Source organism: Lithohypha guttulata, assembly GCF_036872675.1.
Source record: "Lithohypha guttulata strain CCFEE 5908 chromosome Unknown scaffold_6, whole genome shotgun sequence".
Taxonomy (NCBI): domain Eukaryota; kingdom Fungi; phylum Ascomycota; class Eurotiomycetes; order Chaetothyriales; family Trichomeriaceae; genus Lithohypha; species Lithohypha guttulata.
This window is the reverse complement of record NW_027042755.1, coordinates 295,842-312,318: the sequence shown is the minus strand read 5'-3', so window position 1 is coordinate 312,318 and position 16,477 is coordinate 295,842. Positions and strand designations below refer to the sequence as shown.

The following is a 16,477-nucleotide window of genomic DNA, read 5'->3' as shown; positions in this document are numbered from 1 at the left end:
CGATCTTCGCACTACTTAATACCTTGTTTAACTAGTGGTATATGTGTTGGAATTCCCGAGTCATACAGCTTAGAAATTGGTATATGGTGGTGTTTTGTTTGCGGAATTGCTATCAGCGTCGGCGTTGGACAGGCAGCAGCAGCGGTAAAAGTGCATCAGGGAAAGGTCGGGTTGGGTTACAGCTTGCGGCACCTGGATCACAACACTCGTAATGTCTATAGATTAATGACGACATCATTGATATCTTATGTTGTCTATACCTCCAGCAGATGTCATTCTCCTGATTCGTAGCTTTGATGAACCGATGCAAACAAGCATGAAGCGAAATAGACGATAGAACAATACTGACGTGATTGAACGTGTTCGCCAAAAGTCACGTAACCGGTCACCAAAAGGCAGACCGAGAGGGCTTATCAATTTCCTTATCAGGCGTGTAAGTGTCGAAACATGGCGTCTTAGCGCGGTACAAGCCTGACTCGAAATAGTAACAGAAACGGAGTACTGGTAAGTTTGAGCTGCGAAACTACAGTACAAGCTCCTCCGGAATGCTTCAAGAGCGCTTGGCAACGTTGAACATGCTATCAAGCTTACTGCCGAACTATGCTGTGTGTTTATGGTGTTCTGCAGGAGGAGTTTTCGACAAAACTTCAACGTGGAAGACGCATGTGGTTGACGCGATAGCAAAGGAATGCAGGTCTGTCATGACACGATACAGCAGGTGCTACCAGAGTGCTGGAGTACCAGTAATTTCTAGCTCGAGGATCCACACCCTCCCTGTACTGTACTGCCTGGGCTCTCCACAGACAGCTTGATCAAAGTTCAGTGGACCAACGACCAAAACACCTCCCAAACATCAGACAATTACATCTTTTTGGCATCGCTTCCATAGCCGCCCTGCGTTGCTTGTGTACGCTCGAGAAGCTAGCAATTGTATGACGGTGGCGCAGTATGCAGGTATGCTGGTATCACCAAAGCGGTTATGCTTTACCCTACATTCAGAGCGACAGCAAAAGTCGTGGGGCTTTTTGCACGGTCGGGGCCTGTAGCCGAAGTCCAGGTGCCAGTTTACCCAGGGCTGATACAGGTTGTCCACCCTCCTCCTCCATCTGCTCCACTCGCTCTTCTGGTCGCGATCTAGTGGTGGCAGGTTGAGAGCAAGCGTGTCGCATGTTCGACGTGCTCAGACTAACTTCTTGCATCTTTTGCGCTTCTCGAGTCTGCCTCGCTACATTGACATTGTTCTGACCTCATCTGCGCCTCGACGATCACCTGCCAGACCTTATAGTTGTCAAGATCTTTGCTTGCGCTTGCATACCTGCCCACGATTCAGCTTGCATCTGAGTGGTGTACCTGGCAGCACTTCCCAGAAGCACTCCCACTGCCACACACAACCCTGCTCATTATCCCATCGTCGAACAATTGTATGCAGGCTATACCGTCAACAGTAGCACTCGCTTGACTATAGGTCCCTGCACGCTCGTCCGCTAACACCCTCCCGGCACTCGTTGAAAGCTAGCGACCTGGGAATCCCATTACAATACAACCACTACGAACCAGAAGAACCGCTGACCGTGTTGTTTCCTGCTCAGCCAACGTCATGAGCCCTCAATAAGCTGGTGCTCGAACCGTCGCTGGCACAAGCTACAATACATACTGGATCCATCCACGACCTGTTTGCTTCTGCACCCAGGACACTCGCAAGAATGTCATACGTTAGACTCAGACAGAAGCAGAATGCCTCACCATGGCCCAATGCATATCAAGGAGAACCCATCCAGCAGCCATCGATGAACCAGCATATTATAGGCACAAACTTTCACGACAACGTTGAGCTACATCCCGTCCCCAGAGTGGACTCCTTCAACACATCAGTCTCTTCCCATGAGCATGTTAGCGTCTTCTCCACCGAGTCCTCCTTTCATTTTGACGTTCCTACGCCTGGCGACTCGGCTGATGAGATTGCTTACACTCCAAACATACAGGACCCGAACTGGCAAGAGACCTACAACGAGACCATACCTGAGCAGTTATACTATGCTCTGCCAGCGCCTCAAGGAGATGCGGAGCAGATATTGAAGAACTTTTCGCTACCATCAGGTCGCCCATCTCACAAAAACTCTTTACCAAGCCCACAATCAACCAATTTCTCGACACCGGAAGCCTCTGGCCACACGAAGAACCTGTCGTCGACTAGTACCAACTTCACCAGCCTGCTTGGTATCCCTCACCAGCACAGGCATACCCTCGAGATGAATCCTATGGAGTCGTGTCAGCAGGATAGCACCATGCACTTGCACACACACTCCCATAGATTGCCACAAGTTACAAGTCCCATCATCCAAATCTCATCTCACCCTCGCGGTGACTCGCCAGCCAGATCCGACTTTGAACAGCAAAGGATGTCGAGGAAACGTAGTGCGTCCAATCTATCGCAGAGTGAGTACTTCGACAACGTCCATGGAGGTACGCAACGCTCCATGCTTATGCCGCCTACGAACGATGCAGTTGTTGACTGGGAAGAAGAGGAGGAAGAGGAAGGGGCAGAGACCGATCGCTCTGGAGTAGCTCCTGCAGATCGCGACAACCAAGAGCATCCGAGCTTCGATGATATCGAAACACACCAAGAGCAGGAGAAAACTGTAAACGAAGTGCAAGATTGGTTGCAGCGTACAACTCTTAGTCCTCCTGACAGAGATGGCCGAGGTCCGACGCGCCCCGTTCGTATCAGATCCAGAAGTACAGGGGCTAGACCACATCATAATCAGCAGCCCATCCTGATGAGCAATCAGGCTCCGGGGCCAGGTGTACTAGTTGACGAGCAGAGCGATTACTACTACTCTTCTGATGATGATGATGAACCCATATCTCAGCCAGATACACACCCGGCTACGATACCTCCTCGAAGGGACAGCGAGGTGGCCCCTGATGAGGTGCTACCACTAGCCAATGAGTTCTACCGTCCACGTCCTTGGCAGGATGGTGTGTCTGTGCAGCCTCCCGACGACAACGTGCGCTATCAAGAGGAGACGGCCAGTCTAGCCATAGAGAGGTTTCGGCGACGAGCCAAAGAAACAGACTCACTTTCACGCGCTGCAACATGGGGCACAGGGCGTCGTAGGCTCAGTGATGGCGATGTGGATTCGATCCTCGGCGAAGGCAAGACTCGACACATGTCGCTAACCAAGACACGCATACGAAACAGAGGAGTTAGCTTTGTTCAGGAGGTGAAAAACATCAGAGAACAATTGAAGCGTAGCAATAGCCGCAGCAGGCAAGCACAGACACAGGGACATGCAGAGCTGGAAAAGGTGCAATCACCGGAACCTATCGACGAGCGGAGTTCGACCGAGTTACAGACGTATTTTGGTGGTTCGGCCCGTACGAAAGCAAAGTCGCCTTCAATCACTACTGCGCTACGTGGTGCAACAGGCAGTCTAGCAGCTGTAGGTGGTGGTAGCACCACCGCTAGTGGTCTAACTCTCAATACAGAACCACAGCATGAGAACATCCTTCAAAGGACTCTCAGACGTGTTCGTAGCAAGAGCGACGTCAACAAATCACCGAAAAGCCCAGCACCTTCCAAACCACTGATCGTTCACGAGAGTGGCACCGCTTCATTGACTTCGGCGACCCCTTGTCATAACATGTCCATTGTGGCTACTCAGCATCTCAGTCCCATGACTGTCGCAAGAGACTCAGCGGGCTCGACACCTGTCACTATGCCACTTTCTCCTCGTCCTGCCAACGTCATGCCCAACCTAGATGGTTTCAAAATCCAGATATCAGAGCTCAACCCTGGATTGGAACCTTATCTAGTCGATCGCATCGCGCGCGATCAGGTTCGCCGCTACAAAAGACTTGTCCAAAGCAGGGTTGACTATTTGAACAGCTGCCAGGCTGGGAAGTGCCAATCCGGCCCTCGTTGCTTCAGCATGGGGGATGAGGCCGAGGTTCTGCCAACTCGTTCTGGTAGTGGAGGAACAGCATCCACATCTGCCCAATTCAAAGTTTCTGCAGGAGTCGACAGCGACAACGACGATTCTGCCTTTGATGGCATGGTCACACCTGCAGCATTTCCTGACGGCATACCGTTGCCACCAACCAAAAAGTTGCCTGCCAGGTTCGAGTGTCCTCTCTGCTTCCAAGTGAAGGACTTCAACAAACCGTCGGACTGGACGAAGCACGTTCATGAAGATGTGCAACCATTCACTTGCACATTTGCAAGTTGCTCAGAGCCGAAGTCATTCAAGCGCAAAGCTGACTGGGTACGACATGAAAATGAACGACATCGCCACCTGGAGTGGTGGAAGTGCTCTCTTGGAGCATGTACGCATAATTGTTTTAGAAAAGACAACTTTGTCCAGCACTTGGTTCGAGAACACAAGCTGGAAGAGCCAAAGACGAAAGGCCGATCGAACCCCTCCAGCAAAGGCAAAGGTAAAGCCAACCAAAAGTTCACTCCGAAAGAACAAGAGTTCTGGAATCTAGTCGACTCTTGTCGACACGAAGATGCTGCAGAAGCACAGAACGAACCCTGCAAGTTCTGTGGGAACATCCTGGCGTCGTGGAAGAAACTGGGCGTGCATGTGGGAAAGCATATGGAGCAGATTGCCATACCGGTAATTGATCTGGCGCAAAAGCGCAATATCACCAAAGACACCATCTTGAGTCCCATCGAATCACTCCCCAGTCACAACACTAGTTTGTTCCCAGCCAAGCAGGACGTGGTGGATTTCTCTGCACTTTCTCCATTCTCCCGTGACGGAACTCGCTACCAGAGTTCGTCCGCAGAGCAATCTCCTGCAGCTGTGTTCCAGCAACCGTATGTTGGTTACAGAGGTCACGATGGCCTCGTCAATCCGGGATACATACCTAGTGATGCACGAGCAGCAAATGTCACATCGGCGCCACATAGCTATGTTATGCATGCCGGGGAGCCTGGGTTTACAACCTATACCGAGTATCCTTGTGGCGAGTATGGCTCCTTCAATACCCAACATGTTATTTGTGCACATCAGAACCACGTCGCGGTATTTATTCCTCGCACAACCCCAGCGGTTGGACTTGTCAATATAGGTGATGGTTATGCCGATCAGCCACAATATCTCTCGGGTCCTGAGCAGCAGTATCTCCACTATGATACTGGCGAGACAACCCAGAATCACATGCCTATGCGAGTTCAAGACCAAGTACATATACCTATTACAACACAGGAAATGATGGCACCACAATTTGTGTATCAAGAAGGATGGCGGCATTAGCAGATTATGCCTATCGAAGTATCGGATAAGAATAATCAATGCGGAGCACCAGCTACGGCATCGGAGGAGCATACGGAAGGACGATATTGGATTTTGTAGACCAAGCCAGGCGTTGGGAGCGTTCTTGCTTGTGATGAGGTTACGATTGCATAGTGCCCTTTGAGCTCTGACATTTGATTGATATGTTGAATGGTATGATAATGACAGCGAAACGAGTACGTCCAACGAAACTTTGTAAACAAACTTTATATCTACCTTTTCAGTAGTTGACCAAGGTCGTGGTCTTGATGTGAAACAGTCGCTTGACAGCCTTAAACAAGGACCTGTAGACGTAAGCACGTCGATGCTGGTGAGGAAACCTGAAGTACCATTGGTCCCACTCGCAGAACATATGCAGCAGGGCAAGCAACAATTGCAGAAAATCCCGTATACTTTCTATTGCGCTTTTCTTTCGTAGTGAGGCGACGAAATGGCCAGGGACATGCATACGACCTCTACACAATGGGAGGTGTTCCATCGTTCGCTCGGAAGTGGACATTGTCAAGTGAGCAGCGTTTGCCTGATTGGCATAGCTGGCTTACACCCATCCACTTCAAGTTCGGTGAAAGCCACGTCTAAAAAGCAAAGCCGGAAGCGACTACCGAAGCACTTGCACACGCTCTGACGCGAGTACCGTCGCTGTTGATGAAGAGGAGTCGCTGAGTTCGCGAGGATAGTGCTGCCTTGATTTCGCGGAAGTCGCGACTTGCCTGCACCAAAGCTTTATAGCGTAAGGCAAACAAGCGAGCTACGAGATCTTTTGGCACCGCGATTCTTGGTATTGGCTCTTTTGCTTCAGAAAGTCTCCGCCTGCAAGCGTGACTGACGATATGCAAGTGTAGAGACGTAAACCTTGAGCACATGCTTCTCAATTCTTCTGGATTGACAGGATACTGATGCCGGTTTTCAGGTCGAGTTCTGATTAGCCCGAACGATACCTTTGTCGAGTCCTACTGCTGGATCGAGCTGCATGGAACCTTTCTGATCAGGTGTACTGCTCTTACCGCATGTTTTGCTCCCACCAGACCGCGAACCTTTCTCGAGGATTGTCGCGCACAAGCGATCCTGTTTCGCGCTTTCCCGTTACTGTCGCCGGGCCTTCTTACTCGTGTTTAACTCATTTTATTCATCTCGACTATGACTCGACTGTGATGATGATGCATAAACTCAGTAACATCCACGATTTATTGTCGTTTTGAACTTGTTTTCGCTGAGCTAGCTTATCAAGTCGCACAACCCGGATGACGGCAGAATACCCCAAAGGTGGCCGGTAGAATCGACCTTGGCCCCCATCAGTCAACCCTGTGCTCAACCTCGAGTCTGCCTCCCCAGCTGGTAAGTCTGATCATATCTCATTCACGCCGTCGACAGCAGCAACATGCTGCACTGCACTGCCCACTCAACGTAACGGATCTGGTCCCCTAATACACTAGCCAGCAATTCACAACGCTAGCCCCACCACCACCACTCCGACAATCTTCTGAGAGACTTCAAGTTTGGCCTAGTCAAGGAGCTTCAGCCCAATTGCCCTGGAAAGAGAGCCATAATCACATCATGTCCTCTTCATAGTAACTCATGTTCAATGAACATGACTAGTGGTCAATCTGTCTATCTCGACTCAGTCGATTGCGCCATCGGATACCTCTATCTTGTTGACCAAAACTCTTCGTGGGAACTACTGATCGATCCGCCGTACCTGGCTGTGCACTTGTGCTCCGCTTCGCCTTTTTGTTCATGCTTTGTCCATCGAGTCGTCTACCTACTCAAAACTGATCTCTTTTTGGGTTTAGCTCCGCATCCCATATCACAAAATGTCCCTACCCAGTGACTCGGGCTATGGCAGCTCGAGTCTACAAGGAAGAAGAGCAAAGCCCACCCAACTGCAGGTATGTCATCAGCAAGTCTATAGACAACGCATACTAAAGTTCCGTGCCAGGATACCTACCAGCATCATCGCTCCATCGACCCATATAACCACGGTGTGCCCGGCCAATTCTCAGCGTATAGAGATGATGCCCAATCCTCCGTGTCTGGCTTGAACACCATGCCTGAGGAGGACGATCTCCTCCTCCTCATGATGACCCATACCGAGGAAGACGCTATTGATCCAACCACGCTGGATTCCACTTCTCAACTCATGTACACGACTGGTGGCATGGAGCTGGACTCTAGTACGCCTCAGTTACGTCGCAGCAATGCCCTCGAGTTATCGCAGAATCATACTTCAACCTCTTTTAACCTACAGATGGGACGTTTGGCTGATCTCGATTTCGCCAATTTTGCTTGCGGAGATACCACTATGAAATGGTCACAGCCTTTGCAGCCGCAGTCCCAGCTTATTCCCAGTAGGAAACGTGCACGTACTGATGCCGACGCCCAAGCAGCATCTCACGAGCACATCCCGCCGGTGTCGCCTTATGGCTCGTGTCAAAGCCAATCAGCACAATCTACCTGGGTTTCGCGCCCTTCTCGGTCAACCCCTTTCCAGACCTCTCAGGCCTCGATCTACCCACAGCCTGACAAGTCTAATCACAGACAACAGTCGTCATACTTTGACCAACAGTCCACGGTCATTCCAGCCCTTCAGGGTCTGCAACCTCCTTCGTCCAAAGGTCATAACAAAGCGAAGACATCTCGTAAAGAAGCCACTCACGGATGCAGCCTCTGCCCACCAGGAAAAGTTTTCAGAACTATCAACGATCTCGATCGGCACTGCAAGACCTTTCATGGCATGTTGAAAAAAGGCGACAAAATCTTTCGATGCAAGGTTCCTGGTTGTAAAGAACCGAACAAGGTTTGGGCAAGATTCGACAACTTCAAACAGCACGTAACACGCATGCATGGTACGGAGTATGAATCACGCATCGAAGAAATGGAAGAACAGTACGACATCGACGTGCATGGCCCAGTCGAGCCTAGTAAGAGTAGGAAGAGCTCTCAGAACACATCTGTGCAAGCAACCCAGCATTTGACCGACCAAGCAGTCGGTGGCTTGGCACTACAACACCGTGACCTTCCCAATATAGGGACTTCGAGTGGCTTTGTGTCATCTAATGGCACACTGATGAGCACTGATACATCCGTGGACAATCGAGGTTCATTTTCACTCAGAGCTTCTTCCTTCAACGGCTCCAACAATTCATTGAATGTACTGAGAATGCCGTCGGGAAGCCCTCGCAAGCCGCAGCCCCACAGTGTTGCAAACCCAGAAACGTGTAGTCGCCAGCGAGAAGAGCTTCAAGAACAGAATATGAACTTCGAGGCATCTGCTGTCGAGCCACATACCGCCGTCCTACGTTTCATGGATCAAGGCGCTCAGCCACTTAAGACTAATGTCTGGACGGCACAGACACTTTATGATGACCAAAGCACAACCAGGCACCCTACACTGAACCTCGATTTAGCTCACGAAGAGATACCGCAGCGTTTCAGCGCGCTTCTGGAGTGCGTCCGTAACCTCTCGGCGGACGAACGACAACACTTTCAGCAATTCTTGAGACTCTCAGTGCCTGGCGCATCTCAATCAGGGTCAGCTAAGTCAAACAAGTCTTCGCGATCCTCAACGGCTGACGGTGACAAGTCCTTGAAGTGCAACAAAGAAGGTTGTAAGAAACTGTTTAGTAAGCAGAGTGACCTCCACAAACATCAGAAACGACACGACAAAAAATATGGATGTACTTTTGATAATTGCTACAAGCGATTTGGTACTAAATGGGAGTGGAAACGACACGAGTATGGGCAACATGTTCAATTCGAGGAATGGCGCTGCCAGTATCCAAAATTTTCAGGTGACAAGCTATGTGCGACCCACTTCGACGATAAGGAAAAATTCATTGCTCACCTTAAGGCTGAACACAAGATGACTGCTCCTGAGGCCGGGAAAAATTCGAACGAATGTCGCCTAGCAAAGAGGTGGCTGGAATCGTACTGGTGTGGTTTTTGCAACAAGATAATTCGATCTGAAACGAACTTTGGTGCACAGATGGACGAAGAGAGGTACAATCATATTGCCAACCACATCGACACCACTAACAGCGCCAAACACGAAATGGATGCTTGGATTGAGCTCAGAGGTGGAGGAAAGAGCAAGGAGGAGCTCTACGAAAAGTACAAGGAGGAAAAGGAGAAGCAGGCACTAAAGAGCAAAGCTAATTCTGAGAGCATCGAAACTCAAGCTCAGCAACCAACAGAAGAAGAGGATGCACCGGCTGAGGACGACGACTTATCATTTGGTGCAGGGAACATACTTGCAATGGAAGATGACGACCATGCGTTCTTCCGTCGTCCTGATAGCTCTTCAGCTGCTCCCAGGCGGCGGTCATCTACTGTGACGAATATTCCTGGAATCATGGTGTCCGCTGCTGAGGAACCATATGCAGAGATGGAAATGGCCCGTGCCTACCCTGAACAGCAGCCTCAACCCTTATCAGATTTGAGACACCATATGCACATGCACCAGATGGATTCAAACCGGATCTGCTGCCATTGTAAACAACCTGACGCGCCGAACCGGGACTTATCGCAATGTACAAATTGTACCCACATATTCTGCTCTGGTTGTCAATTAGAGCCTTTCTTGCATCCTGGTTCGCAGATACAGGACTCACACTTTGAAGACATGTTACTAAGCCTTAGTGGCCAGTATTAGTGAGCGGGATAACGATAACGACGATCATGATGGTGGGGTATTGGAGACGAAGTAACGACGACGACGACATGGCGACGTGGAGATTATTACGCTGATTACGGATCTATTTTGCATGACCTGATGACTGAGGCACAGTCTCACCACACGACCATTATTTTGCACAGTGTTGGAGAGTTTACGACTTTTTGTTGATATTGGTTGATCACATTTTTGATTACTTGATCCTTTCTGTAGATACCCAATTTGATGTTCATTCCACACAGATCACACACACTGTCCCTGTGATAACTTGCCACAAGTACTTACAACTAGTGTTCAGGAACGAAAATCAATCACGGCTATTTGTCACTCTTAAGAACAGCCGCGTCGCAATGTCACAGGCCGATTTCCACATTCTAGGTACGAAGCCAGTGATACCGCTGCTGCTACTCAGCCTCATCAAACAACGACTTTTCACCTTCTGACCGCCGACTGTCCCGCGACGCTCACGACACACGTATAGGCCATGATAAAACTCAACTCAACAACGTGCTACAACGCAATTCTCTTTGTCTTCCTCCTTCCTCCTTCCTCCTTGCTCCTTCCATTCTCGTAGCAGTCTCCGCAGCGAATCACCCCATACACTGACCAACCGACATGACACAATCAAACACCCACCAAACCGGCCGCCACATCACCCGCACAGAAAAATGAAGCTTTTTGCGATGCCGACAGTAATTTGATCAAAGAAGAACTCTCGACTTTTTTACTCTTCACCAAATCTTTCACCACTCAATTCCAAGTCCTCAAACCCACCACAATCTCTCACAAAATCTAATAACAAAAACAATTCGAAATTCCCGAGCTGTTCTCTCACCACAGTAGAGAAACAACTCTACGACTTCTACAAGGAAGAATAACAACAACAAGCAGATAAATAAACGCCAAGTTGCGACTAGAACTGGAACTGGACCGAAGACGATACCTATTCAGTGAGAACCTGGTCAGCAAGATACAGCACCAGGGGTAGGGATCGTTACTTCATCCACACCACCACTGACGACCGGCCTGTGGGAAGGGATTAGATCTACGATGTATTTCCTAAGGAGTGGATACGGGAAGGTGCTGCTGAAATGGTGCCTGGACGTGAAGGACGGACGAAGAAGTGCATCCCGAAGGAGGGGCTTTGGGATTCGAGATTGTCGATGCAGCGACTGGCGCAGGAAAGTGGGCGGAATAAGTTGGATGAAGACCGAATTGTGACGGGGGTCACAGGGGGGGTTATTTTGAGGGAGGTGGAGGGGAATGGGATGAATGAGTTGTCGTGAATGGGTAGGCAGGTAGTTGCGAGTATATAGGTAGGAGGGTCTGGTTTGTCGGTTCAGTCAAATGTCACGGCGAGCTAAAGGTCAGCGAAGGAAGTCTATGCTATTTCAAGTATATGCACGCTCGCGCTACATAATTACCATTGATTGACCCATTAATTTCTTTCTCGTACATACATGTCTCGCTTGCCAATAATGACTAAAGTGCCTAAACCAAAAGCTGTTATTGTAGCCAAGCCCATAGGCCTCGACAACCTCGCAAAGGACCAGTAGATCTATACCTCTTCATCATCATCTCCAAGCAGCTCATCATCCTCCACAAAAGCCGGATCAGAGTAGTCCTGCCGCCTATTCGCAAAGGCATCTCTACTCCTGTACGGACCCGTCGAAGTACCGCGACTCCCGCCTCCAACAGGCATATAACCCTTCGCACTTCGGAACAAGCTAGTCGCGAGCAAAGGCAGTGTCTTCGCCACGGCAACGACAGCGGCAATGATGGCGACAGGAATCGTCACGAGAGGCGATTCTCCTGAACTCCTACCTGGACCACCTGCGACGTTGCTGAGTGATTCGCCGAGGTGGATCTGACCGAAGCCCATGCCAGATAGGCCGCCTCGCTTGTTGTATTGGTCCCAGACCCAATAGCCGATACCACCGGCGCCAGCAAGGGAGACGATCAAGATGAAGAATATAGCTATACCGCTGAGACCATGCTTCTTGGCGAATTCATCCTCGAAGCCGGGACATGGCTGCTCAACGATCTTGTCGAGTTCTTGTCCGCCTTCGCATGTGCTCAGAGGAATCTTTCTGTATCCGGTCGGCTCCCACCAGACCCTCGCACCTTTATTTTCACAGACCTGCTTGTGATCTGGCGGCTCGTATCCAGGTACTAATTCGCATGTACCATCGCCGAGGCGTTGGTAGTTATAGTCGCACTCGTAGTCTTGTCTTGAGCATGTACAATTGCGTACGATGACGTGCGGACCTTCCTCCAGCCTGACCCCGTTATAACATTGTGCATCCTTCTTCTTGCGATGGTATTGTGCGACATGTCCGAAGAGGCAGTTCTCGTTCTGGAAAGGATGGCGTGGCTCCCATAGGTAATAGTCTTTCGAATTCGCTGGATCCTCTTCGTCAAGGACACATTGGCGATGTCGTTCTTCAAGTTCTGAGAAATCTAGATTGACCGTCATCACACCGGGCTTGTTGCCTGAACCGACCTCGCGACCCCAGAGGAGGAAATTCCTCGAGTTATCGCTCGGTACGGTGGTGATATAGCTGATTTCCATATCAACGTCGGGACTGAACACATATTCTTCCCAGCTATCACCCTCGTCGAGTGAGTAGAAAACAGATCGCGTCGCTCGTTCTTCGGCCACGATGACAATAATGCTACCTTGATCACCATATTCCCACATAAAAGAGCCCTTTCGAACAGACTTCCATGTGATACCAGCATCACTGGTAATGAAAGTGTCTGTTGTCTCACCATCTTTTCTATCGAGTTGAGATCCTACGTTGCCAACAGCCATCATTATGCCAACAGAAGTGGGTGAGCCGAAAGTGGCGGACTTGTCTCTTCGTTCAGTATAGCTGTGAACATGCAATGAGCAGTCAGCTGTTGCTTTCTGATCCTCCTTGACACACTTGTAGTCACCACCATTAGCGTCTTTCCTGGGTGGTGGTAGGAGAGACCAGTCAGATCCGTCATTGTGAGATATCATTGACTTCAGATTTTTCTTGTTCCCATCATTCACACCTTCCACATTGGCAACGACGTTGATCATAGCAACACCTTCCAGACCTGGCATCTTTTCGAAGTCGACATATCCTGGCGTATCTCGATTTACGTTATCCATGACCTTGACATAGTTTGTGCCATTGCTATTGGATTTGATAATTGTTCCGTACTCTTGGCCTTGTGAAGGATTGACTGTAACGTGCAAAAACACTGCATGAGTACTGCTGTCCATGACGGTATAGGCCTGCTGGTGCTTGACCGCGAAGTTACGTGGGAAATTGGCTGCTGCGAAAGTCTGACCGTCCACGCTAGTATCAACATGAAGATCACGGCCGTCTTCTGTTTTTTGAGCCACGATGATAAATTCATTCATGGTCGCAAAGTCGAGGATATTGTTGTAGATGAGTTCTTCCTTTGCGAAGAAATTATCAGATGAAAGCAGTTCGAGGACGTCAGTTTCTGGATCCTCTTTTTGATAACGCTCACAAAAGATAAGTTGGTCTTTATCAGCACGATGGATGTAGTCACACTTCCGCGCGCCTCGAACAAGGGTCTTCCAGTTGTCGCCTCTATCGGTGCTGTAGTAGATATTTGTTCGGTCTTGCGTGTTCTCCAGTCCCGACCACAAGAGCCAGTCTTTGTAATCTGGATGAAATTTCAGTACAGGCAGCTTGTTGTTGCTTGGTGGTTTTGGCACTTTGAACGAGTCGAATCTTTCACCTCGATCAACGGTATAGAATACCTTGCTGGAGTCTGTCAAAAAGTAGACAGCATCATGGAATTTCGGGTTAGGCATGATCGCGACAATTGACTCGTCTTGCAGGATTGGGGCCCAGGTCTTGCCATGGTCCTTGGTGAGATAGATATCCTGCTCGGTAGTGAGCATGATGATTGTCTCATCGTTACCGTGCGAAGTGCTCTCTCTTTCGAGGTAGAACCACTGACTGAAGCCAGCTGCATTGAAGAGTGTCTTTTCTGACGATACTTCTCCAGTCGCTGGCTTTCCAATAGTGTCCGCGCAAGGTCTCTCAACCTCCTTGGCCATGTCGATGCCACCTTTGCAGGCATTGCCGGGTATTTTTCGCCAACCAGAACTGCCAAGGAAAGTGTCGCCAGGATTCTTGCAGACGCCCTCCGGCACAGGCAGTACTTCCACAGGCTTGCATTCTTGACGGTCCTCAGACCTTTCGAAGTTGAAATCACATTCAAAATCTGCTTTTGTGCACTCGCACGGCTCGAAGGTGATCTCAGGATCCTTAAAGTCATCATCTATAACGCAATCTGCCTCAGCTTTTCGCCTGCGATAGAACTGCTTGTGACCCATGATACAGCTAGGGTTGCCCTTTTCATCGACTCGAGCAGGCCATTTCTCCTCGAAATCACCTTTTCCACAGGTCCTTTCGTGTAAGCCTGCAAAGTCGACCTTGATCAGATAGAATTCCTCATCGAAACCTGAACCATGTGCACCACCAACCACGAAGCTCAGGGTGGTTGAGTCTGGTACTGTGGTAATGAAGCTAGCGCGTATCTTCTTGTCCAAGTCTGCCTTGTGCCAGGTTCTACCGTGGTCAAGTGAGTACTGAATGACGCTAGTTGAATCTCCACTCTCAATCGCCACTAGAATTGCACCTGAATTGCCAAACTCGTAGAGATGAGGACCTTTCAATGCACGTCTCCAGGTTATTCCAGCGTCGTCGGAAACATATAAATCTCCCTCTTCCCATGATTTGAGCTGTTTGCCAGTATTTCCCACACCCATAACAATGCCAGGGGCTGGGCTAGAAAAGATGCGGCCACCTATACGAGCTTCTGTGACAGAGTGTAAGTGTAAACGATCACCGTCTATGGTGAGATCCTGGAAGGTCCTTCCATCATCGAAGGTAATTTGTGTAACGACCTGTTTCTCGCCATTCAGAGCACCTTTGACATCTTCCCAATTCTTGACAGTATTGACCAGATAGATACCCTGTATATCGGCCACCTTTTCAAAATCCACGTTACCCCATATGTTTCGATTCGTGTAGTCGATGATTCGGGTAAAATAGGTACCGTTCGAGTTGGAGGAGAAGAGGTAACCCATGGGGTTGATAGACCTCGAGCCTAGGACGTCGACCTGCATGCTGTAATTTGTGCTCTCTAGAATAGTATATGCCTCCTCTGTGATTCTGTGTTGTCCGAATTCGGCCCTATGCCAGGTGATGGTATCATCTGTCACGAAGAGAGCAAGCTCATCTGTATTCTCGCCCTTCGCTGCTACAACCATGTAGTTCTTGACTGCAGCTACACTGAGAACACCACTAACAGCACGGCCGGTATTGATAGCAGGTTCTACCCCTTCGCCACTCTTAAAGAAATCATCACTGCCCGTCAGTCTATAGTCACTACCAAATATGCTTTTGGGCCCAGATCTGATGCAATATACTCTGTTGTCGATTTCTTCGGCGAATGCTTCTCCAAACATGGGTGTCTGGACAGCCCAGACGCAGCCTCCTGGGACACCTTTTGTTAAAGTATTCGCATGCGCAAAATCGTCGTCGGTGTAGTAGCTCAAAGTACTGCAGCCTCCTAGGAAACCAGGTGAACAATCTTGACCGTTCCAGATGACCTTTTTGGGATCGCGGGCATGAAAGCTGAAAGGCCTGCCATTGGCTATCATGGCGAATTGGTGGCCACTGTTCCATCTCGACCAGCTCTTGCCCTGGTTTGTAGTCACCCAATGGTCTCTATCGGTGCCCAGTATGTAAGCACGTTGATTGTTCCATGGATGAGGGTAGACAGCGAGAGCCTCTCCTTCAGCGTCCTTGATCAAGGACCAGGTTGCGCCGGCATCATCACTGCGCCAGGCATTGCCTAGGTCTGGATCGTGGCCAAGTATAATATTGGAATCGTCGAAGTAGAAGATGTCCTGTAACTCAGTGTCGAACTTGGTCTTGGATATCTCGGGGCCGTCCTTCTTCGCGAGCACTAGAGAGGGAACGGCAAGTAGGCTGAGGGCAGCGAGGAGGGAGGTAGTGCTACCCAGCAGTCGTTTTAGGATCATGTTGGCCGCATCTGGTTTCGAGGAAAGGAACGAGGTGCACAACTGGAATTGCTAAACTCAGGTGGACAGGATAACGCAAGGTGTCGAGATTACTATACAATGCATACGTGGACAATGTTTCGGGTCTGGGAAACGTTGTTGAGCATGCGCGTTCAGTGCTCGTTCGCTAAAGTCCTGCGAATCATCTCAATCGCCGGCAGCCTTATTCTGCGGAGCCTGATTACTGTGATCTGCCTATTATTTCATACTACATAATCACGTAGTACAAAAGGGTGAACGATTAGGGATGAACAATATAGTTGTTCTCCACTGCCATACGATCATGTGGCTGTTCAACTTATACGAATATTGTCCAACCTCAAGACAATGCGCAAGTACAAGACCCAAGGAAGCGTACTAATTTGCTCATACAACCCCAACACCATGCTAATTATCACGAATGGA

At 49.5% G+C, this 16,477-nt stretch overlaps 3 protein-coding genes across 3 annotated transcripts; 2 read left to right on the top strand and 1 right to left on the bottom strand.

The window, feature by feature from the left end:
• Nucleotides 1–1,703: 1,703 nt before the first annotated feature.
• On the top strand, nucleotides 1,704–5,261 carry LTR64_007544 (uncharacterized protein; the record flags this gene model as incomplete). The annotated part of the gene is made up of 1 exon (XM_064901862.1): nucleotides 1,704–5,261. One exon carries the CDS (start codon nucleotides 1,704–1,706, stop codon nucleotides 5,259–5,261), a length of 3,558 nt encoding a protein of 1,185 aa, XP_064751541.1.
• Nucleotides 5,262–7,111: 1,850 nt separating this feature from the next.
• Nucleotides 7,112–9,948, top strand: LTR64_007543 (uncharacterized protein; the record flags this gene model as incomplete). The annotated part of the gene is made up of 2 exons (XM_064901861.1): nucleotides 7,112–7,186; nucleotides 7,237–9,948. 2 exons carry the CDS (start codon nucleotides 7,112–7,114, stop codon nucleotides 9,946–9,948), a joined length of 2,787 nt encoding a protein of 928 aa, XP_064751540.1.
• Nucleotides 9,949–11,527: 1,579 nt separating this feature from the next.
• VPS10 (vacuolar protein sorting/targeting protein PEP1) lies at nucleotides 11,528–16,033 on the bottom strand (the record flags this gene model as incomplete). The annotated part of the gene is made up of 1 exon (XM_064901860.1): nucleotides 11,528–16,033. The coding sequence occupies one exon, from the start codon at nucleotides 16,031–16,033 to the stop codon at nucleotides 11,528–11,530; it is 4,506 nt and encodes a 1,501-aa protein (XP_064751539.1).
• Nucleotides 16,034–16,477: the final 444 nt, after the last annotated feature.